Genomic DNA, 17,391 nt, shown 5'->3' with positions numbered 1-17,391 from the left:
CACGGTACTGGGTGGGCGCCTCCAAGTCACCCAACCTGCCTCTCACACTCTGGTGAAGGCTACAGAACATCCAGGCACTGTCCTGTTGGTGATATTCCAGAATATGATGAGCATAACTCAGCGACACCCTCGTGGGAGAAACCCACTTTTGTTGGGGGGTGAGGGCCTAACTGTGTGACCTTAGGCATGTCACGTCTTGCTGGTGGACTGAGTAAAGTGGTGCGTATGCCTACCTGGGTGCACATTTCATGCTGCCTAGTCCATTACCAGGCATGACCTTGCCCAGTGCCACCCCGTCCTTAAAATGAGGGTGATAACACAGAACCTCCTCACATGCCTGGCCTCCCTCCTGTCCTTCTGGAAATGGGGTGGTAGCCCTGCCCTGCCGCCTGGCTCTGAGCACCGAATGGGTGGGAAGTGTACTGCCTGGAAGTGCTTGATAGGAATGCAGAATCCTAGGCCTACCCCATAGCCATGACAAGGCTCCCCTCGAGTGGGTAGCAGGCAGTCAGGCCAGCAGCTCCCAGGGAGCACCAGTTGCCCCAGGCTGACCTCCAGGTGGTCCCCCTGCTCCCGCTCTCCCCTGTAGTGGGCATGTGTGGGCTGGCCTGGGCCCTGGCAGAGCCAGGAGCTTCGGTTGCAAAGCCAGCCTCCCAGAGCAGGATTGAGCACAGGCCTGCCTCGCTGAGCCTGGGGCACCTCATGCGTGCCACAGCACCTTTCCAAACTCCTCTCTCTCTGTACATGGAAATGCCCTCCCTGTCTCCTTGCCTCTCGGAAATGGAAAAGGGCCAGGGATTCAGCCATTTGTGAAGGTTCCCATTCACGTGATCTATCTGAATGCACATCTTCCCAGATCCCAGCTGACACAGCCATGCTCTCCCCACAGTAATTCAGGGACGCAGGCAATATTCATCCTCCTCCAAGTGCTGTGTTGGGTGGAGCAGGGCCCGGGTCCTTCTAGATATGAGACCCCCATCCCTCCTGATGAGGAGTGAAGGCGCCCGGGCATCTGGTCTCTGTCTCACCCAGAGCGTGAAGCCACCGCCCTAAGAGCCACCCGACTCTGGGGCCTATTCTGGGTGATGTGGCTCTTGACTATCACTGGCTAGCAGGATTTCAGCACCTGCTCAAGGGGGCAGCATGAGGAGGGGGGTGAGGTCAAGACTGTTATCATCCCCATTACTGGGAGCTGGTCTGGGCTTCACCCGGGCTGGGTCATTGCATCTTCAGAGCATCCCCATTTTACAGACAGGAAATGCACCTCCAGTGACACAGATCAGAATGGGCGGGTGAACTAAACATCACGCGACGTGTGTGTCTGCACGTGTGTATTGCCTCCACATGAGCCCCTCTCCCGTGTGTCTCTTTGCTGTAGAAGAGTGCCTCCCCAGCCCACCTTCTCTCCTGGGACATTCACCAGTGGTCACTTCCCCATGGACCCAAGCCTCACAGTCAGAATCTGGGAACCAACCTTGGACACCCATGTTGATCTCTCCAGCAGAATCTGAAACCAGGTAGATGTGAAGACATCCAAGTATGGACTCGCCCCTTTCGGTCTGTCCCGGGAACAGTCTGGTAAACAGACAGCACAGATGAGGATGACAAAGCAGACTGGGGAAAGTCCCTCCCTGAGGACAAGCATATCTGGAGGACTTGCCAAGGACTGACCATGCTCCATCAGCTCTACTCAGGGAAGGTGAAGTGCCTGCCTGGGTCCCTGGTGGTCAGTACAGAGCATGGTTACAAACCCAAGTCTAAATGCCCAATTATTTATTCAACCATGATCTCTCCTAGCTTCCTCCTTTTGGATAGAGGGAATAATGAACCTCAGCACAGAGCTGCCACGGGGCCCACGTAAGAGATCCTGGGGACACCCACCGAAACTCTCTCATCCAGTAAACAGGCAGGAACAGAGTCCTCTCAAGCATGCTCCTCCCACCTCCCCCACCTGCCCCAGCCTGCACCTGGAGCCTCCCCTGCACCCTCAGGACCCTCTCTCCTGGCTGCCCTCTCCCAAGCCTCTCCAGGAGCCAGGCTGCTGCTGCATCAGGGATTTCCAGCTGCTCGTGTTTAGTTACACTTGGGTTATGTGATAATAACAGTAATTGCTACTTGTCACCATGCCTGGGTCTGACCAGAGCCCCAGGCACTGCTGTGTCCCCGCTCATGTTGGCCTTGTCAACCAGGACTGAGGCAATAGCCTTCTCTGTGAACCTCAGTTTTCTCAGCTATGAAGTAGTAGGACAACAGCAGTTCCTCCTTCACCAGAGGGCTGTGAGTGGGCAGAACTGAGGCCCCGTTAAGATGCACTGGGCCTTTAGCAGCGCTGCAAGTGGGCAGGGCCTGCCCACACCTCCACAAAATGGAGGCCTGTGGGTCTGAGCTGTGGCTGTAGGACTTTAGGGCTGTGGTCAGGACAAGTTCCCAGGCAGCCTAGCCCATACAGACCCTAGACCCCAGGGTCCCACCATGGCCAGAGCCCTGAGGAATCAAGCCCAAACAGCTCGCTGAACAGAGGAGGAAATCATATAGTCACATTGTACAGTCGGAAAATACCCAGCTGGGTTTAGCCAGGGCTGTGGGCATCCCACAGCCCCCAGCCTGTCCATCACCACAAATGATGCGGACGTGCCAGCATGTCAGGAGGAAGGCCTGAAGCAGGATTTAGAGGAAGTTTCCCTTTTCTGATAAATCTCCAAGGTGACTTGCATTTTCCATGCTTTCAGATTCACTTTCAAAACTCCCTCTAGGGATTCCCCTGGTGGTCCAGTGGTTGGAAACCTGACTGCCAATGCAGGGGACAAGGATTCCATTGTCCCCTGTGAGGATTGCACATACCATGGGGCAGCTAAGCCCACACACCACAACTAATGAGCTGCTGCAAGGAGAAGTCAATTCTGACTCCAAGTTGAAATGGTTTCTTTAACTTGCTTTCCGTTGCTTTTATTATTATAATTACATATAATGGCCTGCCTCAGAGAATCCTACCCCTCTGCCTGACTATTAACTCAAGTGCCTTTGTTCAGAATGCTGTGCTTGTGTAGATGGCAAGAAGGATGAAATTAACACATCACTCTGCCTGAGGCTTGCTGTTCTAGGAGATACTTGCAAGATTAAGTGGCCTTTTTACTTTGTTTCCTCACCTCCCCCATCTCTGGTTCATAAAAGAACCTGGCATCCTAACAAGATGGTTATTTTGAGGCGTTAGTCTGCCATCTCCTCTGTCTCCCAGCTTTCTGAATAAGAATAAAGTCGTATTCCTTGCCTCAACAACACCTTGTCTCTTGGATTCATTGGCCTAACAGGCAGTGGGCAGAGTGAGCTTGGACTCAGTAACAAAGCTATTGCAATGAGAAGCCTGTGCACCACAACTAGAGTAGCTCTCACTTGGCGCAACTAGAGAAACCCTGCATGAAACAACTAAGACCCAGCACAGTCAAAATAATTAAATCAATCAACCATTTTTTAAAAAGATGATTGTTTTAAAAAAAAAAAATCTACTTCTAGCAGCAAGGATCGGAGAAGGCAATGGCAACCCACTCGAGCACTCTTGCCTGGAGAATCCCAGGGACGGGGGAGCCTGGTGGGCTGCCATCTATGGGGTCACACAGAGTCGGACATGACTGAAGCGACTTAGCAGCAGCAGCAGCAGCAAGGGTAAGGCATTAGGCAAGGGGAAACAAGGAGGTCTTGGTGTGGAGGGCAATCACAGGTGAGGCAGGCACTAGGTTACAGTCATGGATGCCCACCTGCTGGCTGGTGTTGACTGAAAAAATACTCACAGCCTAAAAGTTGAGAGTTATATTTATTCAGTGGAAATTTTCAGCACTTCTAGCCCAGGAGACAGCATCTCAAGTAACCCTGAGAGAACTGGTTCCAGGAGGTGAGGGGAGGAGCCAAGTTTTGCAACAAAGGGCAGGTAGTCTGATCATCAAAAGATTATTGTTATTTAAAGAAAATGAGACATCCCAAGTTAAGGAAATCAGCCTTTTTCTATTTATAGGAAGATGCAAGAGTCTGTGCTCACTGAAATCATTCCTTTCACATGCACCTGAGCTTATCTATGTTTTCACATCTTGAACTTCCTTTCTTCAGGGCTCACCAGAGGAAATGGCTGTAGTCTGCTGGCTGCTAGATTGCAGGTATTCTTTGCCTTCCTGAATTCCCTTAGGGCTCACTAGCTCACATTGGAGGGCTGCAATCACTGATGACTGTGGCATCCTTGTTTACTGACACAGCAGGAACTATTTCATTTCTCACTGGCTAGACCAGCCAAGAGAGCAAGTCCACTGCTTACAGATCCACGCAATCCCCCCAGTTCTGAGCATGGCCCTCCTAGGTCTCTTCCCAGATATGCCTCAGTTTCCTCCCATGTCAAGTGAGAGGGTAACCCCTGCTTTGCAAGGCTATCCCCTATCACCTCCCATCTGCCCCATAACCCTGTTCCAGGCCACAGCACCTACAACAGGGCCTAGCATAAAGCAGGCACTTTGGTTACAGGATGAATGAATGAGCTCTAGGCCAGTGTAACTATCTCCCGACCTTGGGCACTGCTGCTTACTCTCTCCGATCTCTGGTTTAACAGGAGGGGAAAGGTCACGCCCACATGGCCTTGGTCAAATGCCTTGTGCTAACAGAATTTAGCGGACACTATGAGAGGAGGCAGAAGGTGGGGGCGGGAATGGGGCTGGAGGTAGGCAGTGCAACTGGGAGGAGTAAAAAGCTGTTGGTCCTGGGAGCCAGGTCAGGGTCAGGGCAGAACACAGAGACCCAGACCTTCGCCTACCAGGCCAGAGAGATAATGCTTGGCCTCTTTGCACCCGCCTGGCTTCTGGGAGAGGCCTGCACCCCGGGAAACAAGGACTGAAAGAGTCAAGGGCTGGAGGAACAAACATGCTTTTGCCACCCCTAGCGGCTGGCACCGACACAGACAAGGTGCCACCCCAAACAAGGGGCCCTGCCTGAAGACACAGAGGCTGCTCCATGAACGGCGGCAGGCACAAAGATCTGCTCTCTGCCCCCTTCTGAGTGCGTGAGAGGCCTTCACGTCCCCTTTTCCTAGAGAAGGTCAAAGTTCAGAGGATGTGACTCCCAGGCGGCTCGCAGGTTTCGTGTGCGGGGCGAGCGACGTGTTGGCGAGAGCTGCACCGGGGCCCCCGGGATGAGCGTCATCCGGGGAAACACAAAACCACACCCGCGGCAGCACCCGCTAGCCTTCATGGCGGTTAGCGAAGCGGCCAGGGAAAAGCCGGTTCTTGCCCTCGTTTTATGGATTACAAGTGTCCACGACAGGAACACAGAAGGCGACGTGTGTAACCACGAACACGAGAAGTCGGGGACCTAACAGAACGGAAACTCACCGCGGGATGCCCCTGCCATAGCGGTCCACGCGGGGCAAGTCCCGAGCGGCCTAAGCCCCGCCCCCCGGCTTCCGCCAGAGTGTTAGGGGCGGAGTCTGAGGGCGGCTGCGTGCGCCGGGCGGGAGGAAGGCGGGCCGTGGGCGGAGTCTGAGGGCGACTGTGAGCGCCGAGCCGGAGGGGGCGGGCCGTGGGCGGGCCCGCAGCGGGGTCTGTGTGCGCGGCTGGGGCGCGGGCCACGCTGAGACCCGGAGCAAAGCTGACCCAGTGCCTCACCATGGACTCGCGCCCCGAAGAGTACGAGCTCAACGGCGACCTGCGCCCGAGCTCGCCCGGATCCCCAGACGCCTCGGTAAGCATCCCCTCCCTCCGTGCCGCTGTGCGACCTTGGCCCACGCCCGCCCTCTCTGAGCCCTGCGCCCGCGGTTCCCAGGCACCTACGGGCGCCGACCCGCTGCGCGCCGCGTCCGCAGCGAGGGTCGGGGTGGTCGCCATGCCCCCTGCGTCTCGCCCCCTTGCCAGCGTGGTGGCGGGGAGCCCAGGGATGACCCGGGGCTCAAGCCACTCTGGAAGGTTGGGCTGGGGCGCGGGCGGTTGGCAGGCTGCCGTAGGTGGCCCGGGGCAGGTAGCGCCCACACGGAGCTGCGCAGCCGTGGGGCCTGGGCGCCACCTTCACTCGGCTTTCCGCGGGGCCCTGCCTTCCAGGCTCGCACACAGCGCTCCAGCTCTGCCTCTGCTCCGGTTCGCTGCGCGCCGGGAGTAGTCGCGGAACGGATCCCGGCCTCTGGGCTCCAGGCCAGCAGCGGGCAGACAGTTACGTCACTTACGGTGTCCACAGCGACCGCACAGTCTTGTGCATGCCCCGATGGGGAACTTGGGGCCGCTGTGGCCTCCTCCCCTCTCTCCACCCGCGGGTTCTTGCGCCTCAGTCCGTCCTGCTGGCCTTGGAGCGCTGTGAGCATGGGGACAGGCCCTGGCAGTGGTCCCATTTAGATCCCGTACCCTCCCACCCAGGGGTCCCGTCCCACTGTTGGAGCAGGGCCAGAGTAGCGGTTGGTAACCGGCCTTGCCCAGGACCAGCACTTCCCCAGGGCCTGTGTTTGTGGCGCAGCCCTGAGCACCACCCTTTGGTAACTTGTTGACATTGGCCATTCTTTCAGTTTCTGACCCCCTGGGGATGGGGGCAGGGACAGAGACCTCTCAGTCATGGACACCAGACTAAGGCCGAGACTGACCCTGCTCAGGTGTGGGTGACCAGTCCTAGGCGATGTTGTAGTAACAGGCCATGTTAAGGGGGTGGAGGGCGAACATGTGAGGCAAGCAAGGCCCTGGCCTGGGGAACAGGCCCTCAGCAGGCAGGGATCCCGGTGCTCAGGGGTCACTGCCATTGGCTTTGGGACCAGTTGCGGGAGCCTCAGCCCTGTTCCACTCAGTCTGAGAGCCGAGACCAGTCCTGACCGAGAAGCCATGGGCAGAGTGCTGAACACACAGGTGGGTGGGAAGACTTCCTGACCAGTGGGGACTTTGGCACTCAGCCCTGGGGTGTGAGTATGTGTGGAAGGGCATCCCAGGCAGGAGGAACAGTGGGAGAAGGGCCCAGCGGCTGGACCAAGTACATCGGGGCTGGGTATAGGAGGTCAGACCTTGCCAGCTGCGGAGGCCATGGAGGCTCTGGACGCTCATGTGAGAGTGGACACATTCTTCCAGGGGGCTCCAGTCACAGGCAAGGAGGCTCTGGGAGAGAAAGTCAGGACTGACAGCTGCTCTGCTTATCCAGCCTGGGGTCCAGGCCCACCCAACACTGCTCTCTCCAGCCTCTGCCTTCCGCTTCCCACCCTCAGGACCTGCCTCACTGTGCTCTTAGGCACATCACGTGTGTCTCAGTTTCTTATTTGTGAAAGGGGATGAGAGCAGCACCTCCAACAGAGGGTTATGAAGAAAGTAAAAGTGTTAGTCACTCAGTCGTGTCACTCTTTGTGACCCCTTGGACTGTAACCCGCCAGGCTTCTCTGTCCATGGGATACTCCAGGCAAGAATACTGGAGTGGGTGACCATTCCCTTCTCCAGGGGATCTTCCGGACCCAAGGACTGAACCTGCATCTCTTGCCCTGCAGGCAGATCCTTTACTATCTGAGCTACCAGGGAAGCCCTCAGAGGCTTGTGGTGAGGACTAAATGGGCTAATGTGTGTGAAGTGCTGGGGGAAACTGAACACATAGTTATCACATTCCTGCCTGCCAAATTAGATCCTCTTTCGAAGATGACATCCCGGCAGGGTTTAGGAAGGGCAGCACCTTCTCCCAGGTGCAGTCCACTCTCCCCCCACCCCGCCATAGGCACGGCCCTCCCCCTGCACCTCACCTGGCTCTTCCACAGCCTCCCCTCCCAGTGGCCCCTGCCTGAATCTGAGTCCCACGGTCCTGCTTGAGGAGGGGTAGAAAGGCTTGCTGGGAAGAGGAAAATCCCAGGATCTTCAGATATATCCCCACTTGAGCAAGAGCCCCCAGACAGGATGTGTGGGCTGAGTCACCACGATGTCCTCAGCGTGCCCCTGGCTGCGGGAAGACTGACTGGGAGACCAAGCTCAGAGCCCCCATCAGTCTCAAGATGCCCTGCCGCATGGCCTTGGGCAAGTATGGACTCTCTCTGAACCTCAATTTCCTTTTCTATAGAGTGGGGAAGAATCACTCACGTCCCAGGGTGACTGGGCTCAGAGGAGAGTTGTATGTATAATCCAAGGGCAGATGAGCTGTCAGGCCAGGGCAGTGAGGGAGCTCCACGGATGTCCTCCTCCATGTGCTGCCTACCCCTGTGGCCTCCATGCAAGGCCAGTCTGCTCAGGGCCCCTGCTGGAGTGAGTTGGTGTCTTTAGTCAATTAACTCACTTTTGAATGGCAGCAGAAGAAATAAGAAGCATTAGTTATATTGTGAAAATAAATGTGGCCATGCCCAGGGTTTATCTGAGGGGGCAGCTGCCTGGGACACTGCAGCAGACTCTGGGGCTATATCCAGCTGAGGACACAGCAAGGCGATGGCAGGACAGGGTGCAGTGAGGCTCGTAGGGCAACATTTGGGCTTGGAAACCAAGTCCTGGGAGGGAGGGTTGCTTGCATAGCCTCAGCTGTTGGGAGAGGTTTGCTCTTTTTCTCTTAAACTTTTTGTGGCCTTGCTGAGCTGGCATGTGGAATTTTAGTTCCCCGATCAGGGATTGAGCCTGTGCCCCCTGCCTTGGAATTGTGGAGTCTTAATCACGGGATCACCAGGGAAGTTCCAAGTTTGCTCTTTTTCTCATTTCTGCTCTCCTGGCAGATCCCGAGGCTGACGGGGTCTTGGCCATGTTCCAAAATGCAACCCTGACGTGGCCACGCGGTCACTCCTGGTCAGTGGTGAGCCCACAGGAAGCAGGACTACCCAACGCCGCTCAGCTGCTGCGAGGACCTTCCACCCCAACCCTGGGAAACTTCCTGCCAGGAACTCAGAATGGAGCAAGAGACCTCCAGAGGCTGGCTGGGCACAGATGGTGGGGGGACAGTGCAGGAATGAGCTAGTGTGACCTGGGGTGGGTGCCTTCACGCTGAGCCCAAGCAGTGGACACAGTAGCAGCTTCTGCCCCCCACTGATGGGTCAGACAGATCGTACTCGGCCCCAGCAGATCCTATTTGGTGGGTTCTCAGGTCCCAGCCCAGAAGTGAGGACTCCAGAGCCCCCACTTCTACTGTTGCCCATGGAGCCCAAGGGGAGTGGCCCTATGCAGGAGTGGCTGCAATGGCCAGCATCTGAGCTGGGCTTCACTCAGCTCCTGCAGTTTCTGGGCTAGTCCTCACTCTTCCTTGTTATGGACTTTCACCATAGAATTAATTACAAATGGTTACAGTTCACTTGGGAGGCAGCCTTTCAAGGCCGTGAGGCTGAGTGGCGAGGAAGAGGAACATCCAGTCCTGCCCTGCACCAGCTATGTTCTAACCAGCCACTGGGCTTCTGAGCGTTTCATTCATTCCCCGTCATATGCCCGCCTGCCCATCTTATAGCGGAGGAAACAGCACAGACCAGTCACTCTGCTGGTCTGTGGTGTGGCAGGATGTGGAGATGATAAAGGGAAGGCCCACATCCACATCCCACCTCTTCCCAGAGCAGCTGATGAGCCTCATAGATTTGGGGGGCCTTGGTCTCTCGTTCTTTAGATGTGAAATTGGGCTCTGGGAAGGGGGGCAGGAATTCCCATGTGGGATTCTTGTTCTGTGCTTGTACCTGGGATTTGGAGTCAGTGGCAGAATTGGGGGCAGGCAGGATTGGAGGAAGTCCACAACCCAAACCTTGAGGTCCTGCAGAGGTTCAGTCAGCCATGGTCCTGGCCTGCCCTCATCTCCCAAGGAAGCAGAGGGTGTACCAAGAGGCTGAGGATGGGCCAGACCTCGTGGGCCCAGCTGGAGGCCATGGGCAGCCTCTCCAAGCCCAGGGTGAACTGGAGGATGCACTGTGTTGAAATTGGGTACTCTGAGTACTGCAGACCTGTTTTGAATCTCGCTTCTGTTCCAACTTGCCTCCCTGTCCAAGCTGAGGTTGCCCAGTGCAGTGTGACCCTGGGCCAGGTGGCCTGGGTCCCTGCGAGCTGCCTGTGTACAAATGACTGGGGTGAGGCACTCTATCCACAGAAAGTGGGCCCAAGGAGCCAGCCTTGTGGGCACCCCTGCCAAAACCAGCTCCTTCCCTGTAGGCTCCTTCATGGCTTTTAGAAAAAAGAAAAAAATTGGCAGCCCTGAGCTCACTCAGCTTCTGAGATGCCACTGGGGTTTCAGTGAATTCCTCTTGGCCCCAGGGACACATTAAACTGGGCGTTTGTTCCCTGCACTGCCCAAGTCATGGGCAGAGGTCTCAGTGGGAGGGTCCCAAGTGTGACTCCTGGCAGGTGGGTGGTGGGGAGGTGAAGCTCCACACCTGTGCAGGATGGGCTCTGACTTCCCCCCAACTTGGGTGACCTCCTCAGGATAGCACCTTCCCTGGGATTCATCTGTACAGTGGTCACCTCTCGGGCCCAGAGCTATCCCCACAGATCAAAGCCCCTCCCCAGAAGGCCTGGGGTACCAAAGCCAGGCATGAGGAAAGTGAATCAACCCTGAAATCCGCCCCCCACCCAAGGCCCTACCACATAAAGCGTCCTGGACCCCCTCCCAGTGTGGACATGAGGCTGTGCCGTGTCCTGGGTGGCCCTTAGCTTCAAGGTGGACAAGCTGGGTTCAATTCTGATCTGCCCCTCCCTCATGGTGTCCCTGAGTAAGCCCCCTTGAACTTTAGTCTTCCACTTTGTAGAATGGGAGAACAGTGCTCTTTCTTACTGTTAGTATACTTGGTGGGTGGCAGAACTTCCCAGACTGTGGCCGAGGGTGTCCAGATGGGAAAACTGAGGCCCAGTGAAGGGAACATGTTGTCGAGGCTACACTGCAAGCCTGTAGTCAGCTAGGGCTTGACCAGACCCCCTCCCCACCAGCCGTCTGGCCTGCAGCCTCTGGCCAGTGCTCCTTATCACTGCATGGGTTGAATAGGAAGCAGATGGCTCTGTGGGCAGGAAATGTCCTGGCCAGGAGGGGCATATGGGTTGAGGACCTTGCTTGCTCCCAGGGGCCCTGAGACAGTGACCAGACCCCCCAGAACCTCCTGGCACGTTTGCTCCATGGCCCTGTTGCACACTTAGGGCGCTCAGCCGCCGCGGGGGCGGGGGACTTCTGAGCACTCAGCCTCACAGGTGACCCTGACCCCAGCCCCCTCTGCAGGGCCGGAGGAGACCGTGGAGTCAGCTCTCAGAGCTTCAGAGTCCTGGGACCTGGGATCAAATCCCAGTGCAGCCCTCACTTCCTATTGACTTTGGACACATTTCCTCCCCGTACAGCCTCAGTTTGCCCCTGGTAAGCGATTGTGAAGACAGGGACTCCCTGGAGGAAAGCGCCGAGCTGAAGGGTGAATAGGATGACGGGCTGTGCCCTGGGCACCCAACGTGCAGGGCAGTGGGACGCTGCTGCTGCTGGCGTCATTGTGTATTTGAATGCGTGTGTGGTTGCATAGGCGCGAAATATTTATACAGCTCAAGAGAGTTCAAGTAAAAGAGGAACGCTCCCTCCTGCCCAGAAGCCTCCACAGTTAGCCGCGTGTGTGTTTGTTAATCCACACACACATATGCATTGTATGTATGTGTGTACATGTATGTGTACGTGTATCTACATGTGTGCTTGTGCATGTGTAGCATGTATACATGTTAGTGTGTACGTACATGCTTATATATATTGTGCTTCTCTGTGTGTGTGTATAGATGCATGTGTATGGCGTGTATATGCTCATGAATGTGTGTATTTGTGTATGTATAGCTCCCCTGCCCCCAGAAGGTGGAAGCTCCTTAGAAGACCTGCACCTGGCTTTTTCTCTGGGATTGGGGATTGGGATGAGGCCCCAGGGTGGCCTCAAGGGAAGATGTTTTGGTGTTCCTGGTTTATGAAACTTATGGGCACATGGCCAGCAGGCCAGGGCCTCCAGGATGCCTGCACCCAGTGGAGCACATACATGATGGAGCATGGCCAGCTGGGCCACTTCACAAGAGCAGAGCTGGGAGATAGCCTGGGTGCTTTTGAGGTGGGGCACAGACCCTGGGGAGGAGTGATGTGCCCTGGGTATTCTTGGCCTAGGCGGGCGACCCACCCAGCTCTGAGTGCAGTTGTAGGCCTGGCATGGAGGCAAAGGAGAGACCCCACTTGAAGAAAGAAAGAGGCTGCACATGGAATTTCCCAGAGAGCAGGGCCACGGCACTGGGTTGGACAGAGAAGCCTTTCCCAGCGAGCTCTTGGGTCTAGAATTTTAAACCAGGGGGATTTGCTGCTTAAGAATAGCTGACACGGAGGGAACACAGGACACGGGAGTCTCTGTTCCCATGCTCTCCCTCCTGGGCCTGTTGTTCTAGATTAAATTTAAACTCTAAAAGATACAATGTAGTGATGACCTAGAGGGCTGGATGGGGAGGTGGGGAGGTTGGGAGGAAGGTTCAAGAGGGAGGGAATGTATGTATACATATAGCTGTTCACTTTGTTGGACAGCAGAAGCTAACACAACATTGTAAAGCAGTTATACTCCAATTTATTTTTTTTTTCAATTTTCAAACCTATTCTTTTTTTTTTTTTTTTTTTCATTTATTTTTATTAGTTGGAGGCTAATTACTTTACAATACTGTAGTGGGTTTTGTCATACATTGACATGAATCAGCCATGGAGTTACACGTATTCCCCATCCCGATCCCCCCTCCCACCTCCCTCTCCACCCGACTCCTCTGGGTCTTGCCAGTGCACCAGGCCCGAGCACTTGTCTCATGCATCCTACCTGGGCTGGTGATCTGTTTCACCATAGATAATATACATGTTTCGATGCTGTTCTCTCAAAACATCCCACACTCGCCTTCTCCCACAGAGTCCAAAAGTCTGTTCTGTACATACTCCAATTTAAAAAAAAAGATATAATGTAAAAGTAGTTTTACTTCTGTATTTCTGTAATTTCCATGATATGTATAGTTCTGTAATCTCCATGCTTTCTCTAACTACAGAAAGTAGAGGTTTGCCCTCCCCAGAACTCCCACCTCCCATCCCTGCATCTTTCATGAGTTTAGAAATAAGATCTCCTGAATGGCCCCAGGAGGCCTAGGCTCAGGGAGGCCTGTGGACAAGGGGCCAGGGCTGAGGGGTCCAGGTTAGTTCTGGGAGGTTGGGGAGGGGCCTGGCCAGGGGCAGCTTGAAGAGGGCAGACGGGCTGGCTACCAAGGGGAGGCCAGGCAGCTTAGAGTTGCCTTCAAGTGAAACAGCCGTCCCAGAGGCAAACTCCAGTCCCTTTGGGGAGCGGTCTGTGTGGCCTGGACTCCAGCTTCTGAGGCCAGCCTTCTCCTGCCTAACTCCCCTCCCTGCTCCTGCCCCTGGAGAGAACCTAGCCTGCAGAGAAAGTCAGCTCGGGGTGGGGCCTTGAGGCATGGAGGGCACTTGGGAGTGACAGGAGCCTGGCCTTCAGGACTCGGGATGTTCTCAGGCGGAAAGTGAGGGAGGGAGGTATCTGAACTTGTGTTCGCATTTTATCAATACAAACATGAAGGCAGGAGAAGCTCTAGGGAGCCACACGTCGTGACCAGTAGGGCACTCTAAGGGTGACCTCACGTTTCTTATCACAAATACTAGTAATAACGGGGCAGGAGGAGACTCTGGAGGGGTCGATGTGTGGTGGCCTGGGTGTGGTGGTGGTGTCATGGTGTATACTTAGCTGCAAACTCCTCAGGTTGTTCGTGTCACTCACATCTCACTCAGTAAAGTGGTTTAAAATTGTTTTTAATAAAAAAGGAAGAAGAAGCTAAGTTTAGCTGTAGATTAGAATACTGAGGCATCTCTTGAGCACCTGCTGTGTACCCGCACAGCTGGGAGATGGCCTGGGTGGATCAGCCATCCCAGGAAGGCTTATGTGGGTGAGTGTGTGGAAATCTGAGATCCAGCTGCTGTCACGTCACTTCCCGCCCTGGCACCAGTCACCTCCTGAAGGGAAGGGCGGGCAGGGGCACGCAGGGGAGGCTGCCAGGCGGCCCCACCCATGGCAGGCAGATGGTTGGCAGCATTTTCCCGTCTAAAACCAGAGTGCGCTGAGGTTGTGTTTTCTTTCCTTTCTCTTCCAGGACTTGATTCCTAGGGTGGGTCTTGCAGGGCTGTACAGTCTTCTTCTCTGGGCCTATTGTTCTGTTAAGCAGCACATCCCTTTCGAGCCTCATCTGCTGACCTGATCTACCCCCACCTTCTTGCCAGTACCTAGGAAGGAGACCAGGCTCAAAGTAGGGGACACCAGGGTGGGCCCGGGCCTACAGCCCCCTGCTGCAGAGCCTGGCCTGACCACCCTGCTCCCTGCAGCCTAGCCGCTGGGGCAGGAACCGGCCCATCAACATGAACCATTATGCCAACAAGAAGAGCGCAGCCGAGAGCATGCTGGACATCGCACTGCTGATGGCCAACGCCTCCCAGCTGAAGGCTGTCATCGAGCAAGGCACTGGCTTCGCCTTCTTCATCCCCCTGGTGGTCCTCATCTCCATCTCCCTCGTGCTGCAGATTGGTGTGGGCGTGTTGCTCATCTTCCTCGGTGCGTGCCTGGGCAGGGGCTGCAGCCGTGGGAGGGCCCTGGGGTGCCCCTCTCCTACAGCCAGCTGATTCTGCCTGCACACACTCTGGGATGGGTCACTTATCTGCCTGAACGTTTTGCAGGCCCTCACGAGCTTCACGGGAGCCCCAGCCCACCTCACTAAGCCAGGTGGTCCAAAATGTATTAACAGCTCCCACTGTGGCCCCCAGAGGGCCCCTCATGTCCCTATCCTTCCACTCACCCAAGCTGAGGACACAGGAAAACATCATAACCATGTTGTTGACGTGTATTGGGCACCTACTATGTACCCGCTAGTCCTTAGGTGGTCCGTAGGTATCGGGTGATGGTCCTGCCCCCCAGGTGAGGGTCAGATGTAGAAGCAGAAAAAATTGGAGCTCCCCTCTGCCTCCGCCTGGCTGTGTGACCTCAGGCAGGTTACGTGACCTCTTGGGCCTGTGTTTCCTTGCCTAGAAAGTGAGCATAAGTACAGCCTTGGGTACGTGTGGGAACGGCTTGACTATCACACGCCAGTGCTCACAATGGTGCGTGCCTATGTGTGTGCAGTACATTGTGCCTTAGAATCCAAGCCTGAGCCTTGGGCCTCCACACCTTCCACTTCATGATGAGGTGCCAGGCCCCTCTGAGTTGCTTTTCACAGAGCAAGCGGGGCTGCAGCAGAGATCTCTCTGCAGCACAGAGATACCAGACTGCCTGAGCCAGGCCCCGTTTTTGGCAGTTTTAAAGCAGGCATGTCTCTCTCTGGGGGTGTGGGGGCGTAGAAGAGGGCCCCATGGTATCTCACAGCCCTGGGCAGTGCCTGTTCCTCTCACAGTTAGGTATGACCTCAACAACCCTGCCAAGCATGCCAAGCTGGACTTCCTCAACAACCTGGCCACTGGTCTGGTCTTCATCATCGTCGTGGTCAACATCTTCATCACTGCCTTTGGTGTCCAGAAGCCCACCATGGACATGGCGCCCCGGCAGTAGGGGCTCAGGTGAGCTGGCAGGGCCATCTGCAGCAGGGTCTATTCCACCCGCTCACCCCACTGGGCTGCTGACTCAGCGTGGGAAACTCAGGGTCTTTTGTGCAGACCTCCCGTGACTGCATCTGTCCTTGCCCAGACCTTGCAGGGTGGGTGCCCCTGGGCATGTGCACCCTTACACCATACTCAGCCCACTGTCCTTGCTCAGAGAGACCCAGTGCCTGCCCAAGGTGACCCCACTTGGGAGCAGAAGCCACAAGGAAGTCAAGTGAGCCTTGTAACACACTCAACAAGCCCCTCCTATAGGGAGGTTGCGGGGGCTCACACGCAGGCAACCCGGATTGTCACGAGGGCAGATACAGAAGGCTGGCAGGTCTGACACATGTCCTGGCCAGGGTCGCACAACACAGGTCCACAGGGCCCTGGACCCAGCAGTCCTCAGGCCTGCCACAGAGGCGAGGCGGGTGCCACAGACAGACAGCTGTCCATCCACAGCAGAGTGGACAGGAGACTGTCTCTACACAGCAAAATCCTGTGTGTCAGGGACATAGGAGCAAACCTTCCAGATTGACCAAGTGGACGATGAAGCAAGATGCTGGGAGCAGGGCCTTTGTGTGGCCCCGTGGTGAGTATCTGGCTTCCACCTGCCCCCGCCATCACTATTGGCCCCACCTGGCATCGATTCACTGCCCAGCTGCTGGCCCCAGATTGTTCAGTCTGTCCCTCGTGGAATCCTCTGGATGCCAGCCTGCTCCCTCACTCATTGGATGACAACTGGGCCATTTATTAATCACCTGCTGTGAGTCTCCCCAAGCATCAGTCTTGAGTCTTGAGTCTCCCCAAGCATCAGCCTAGTGAGGAGGCCCCAAGGTCCCCACGGCACAGGTCCACCCACCAGCCCCTGCTCTCAGGGTTACCCTGTCAGAGCGTGCCAGGCCAGGCTTTTAAACCCTGACAGTGTCCCACGGCGAGACACTGTGGCTCTCCCAGGTCAGGAATGGGCTGACTCTGGAGTCAGAGTGGCCCTGACATTTATGGGCTGGTTAGCAGACACCACGCTGAGGCAGGGTCACCAGAACAGAGCTGGAGGCTCCTCTGGCCTTGGTGACTCCATGCCTCTCCTCTCTCTTCTATGCAGGTGCCCCTGGATCGTGCCTGGCCGCAGCTGCCTAGACACAGGAGGTGCCTCACCCTTGAGGCCCATCATCCTGTGCACGGGATTCCCCTAAACCACCGGAGCCCAGGCTGGCCCGGCTGGAATGCATCCAAATAAGCCACACGTACTCAGGCCACTCTGGCCACACAGGGCCTGCCCCGTCCTCAGCTGCTCCTCCTCCTGGAGCATGGAGTGGCCAGGCCCAGAAGATGGAACTGGTGAGCCCTCAACAAGGGTCATCGTTGGCGTGGACATGCAGCAGGCCCAAGGATAGGGGTCAAGGGGCTGGCCCCATCTTGGGACATTTTCAGAGAGACGAGGCGATGCCTGCCCTCTGCCAGTGCAGCAGCGTCCTGGCCTTGTGCGCTGCCCACCCTGGGTGACCTGTGACCTCTGCACTTCCTGACCCAGGACTATAGACCATCAGTGACCCTGTGGGCCCCCCACTGTGGCCACTGACCCAGACCTCACACCTTCCACCAGCAGTAACTGGGCAGGGCTTTAGCCCCGTCTTGGGGATCTGAGCCCCCCACTTTTCTATGTATAAATAACCAATAAAGCTGATTCCTCTCCTCGTGTGGCTCCCAGCACCACCCTCCCTGCCACCAGGCCTGGGTGCTGCACCGGGCCCCTCAGACCCCCAGCCTATACAGCCCTCCTCGCTCCCTGCCTCCAAGCCTGTGGTCTGTGGGAGGAGCAGCCTTTGTTGGCATCTCCAGACATCACCCCCACATGCATGTCCTTGGGGCAGTCAGCTC

General features: G+C 56.2%; 1 protein-coding gene across 1 annotated transcript; it reads left to right on the top strand.

The window, feature by feature from the left end:
* Positions 1-5,529: 5,529 nt before the first annotated feature.
* On the top strand, positions 5,530-17,208 carry NINJ1 (ninjurin 1). The gene is made up of 4 exons (XM_065946697.1): positions 5,530-5,712; positions 14,269-14,494; positions 15,327-15,489; positions 16,616-17,208. The coding sequence occupies exons 1-3, from the start codon at positions 5,638-5,640 to the stop codon at positions 15,479-15,481; spliced, it is 456 nt and encodes a 151-aa protein (XP_065802769.1). The 5' UTR covers positions 5,530-5,637; the 3' UTR covers positions 15,482-15,489; positions 16,616-17,208.
* The last annotated feature ends 183 nt before the right edge of the window (positions 17,209-17,391 follow it).

This window comes from Muntiacus reevesi, chromosome 10 (assembly GCF_963930625.1).
Source record: "Muntiacus reevesi chromosome 10, mMunRee1.1, whole genome shotgun sequence".
Classification (NCBI taxonomy): Eukaryota; Metazoa; Chordata; class Mammalia; order Artiodactyla; family Cervidae; genus Muntiacus; species Muntiacus reevesi.
The sequence above is the reverse complement of the archived record's forward strand: the minus strand, read 5'-3'. Positions and strand labels throughout refer to the sequence as shown.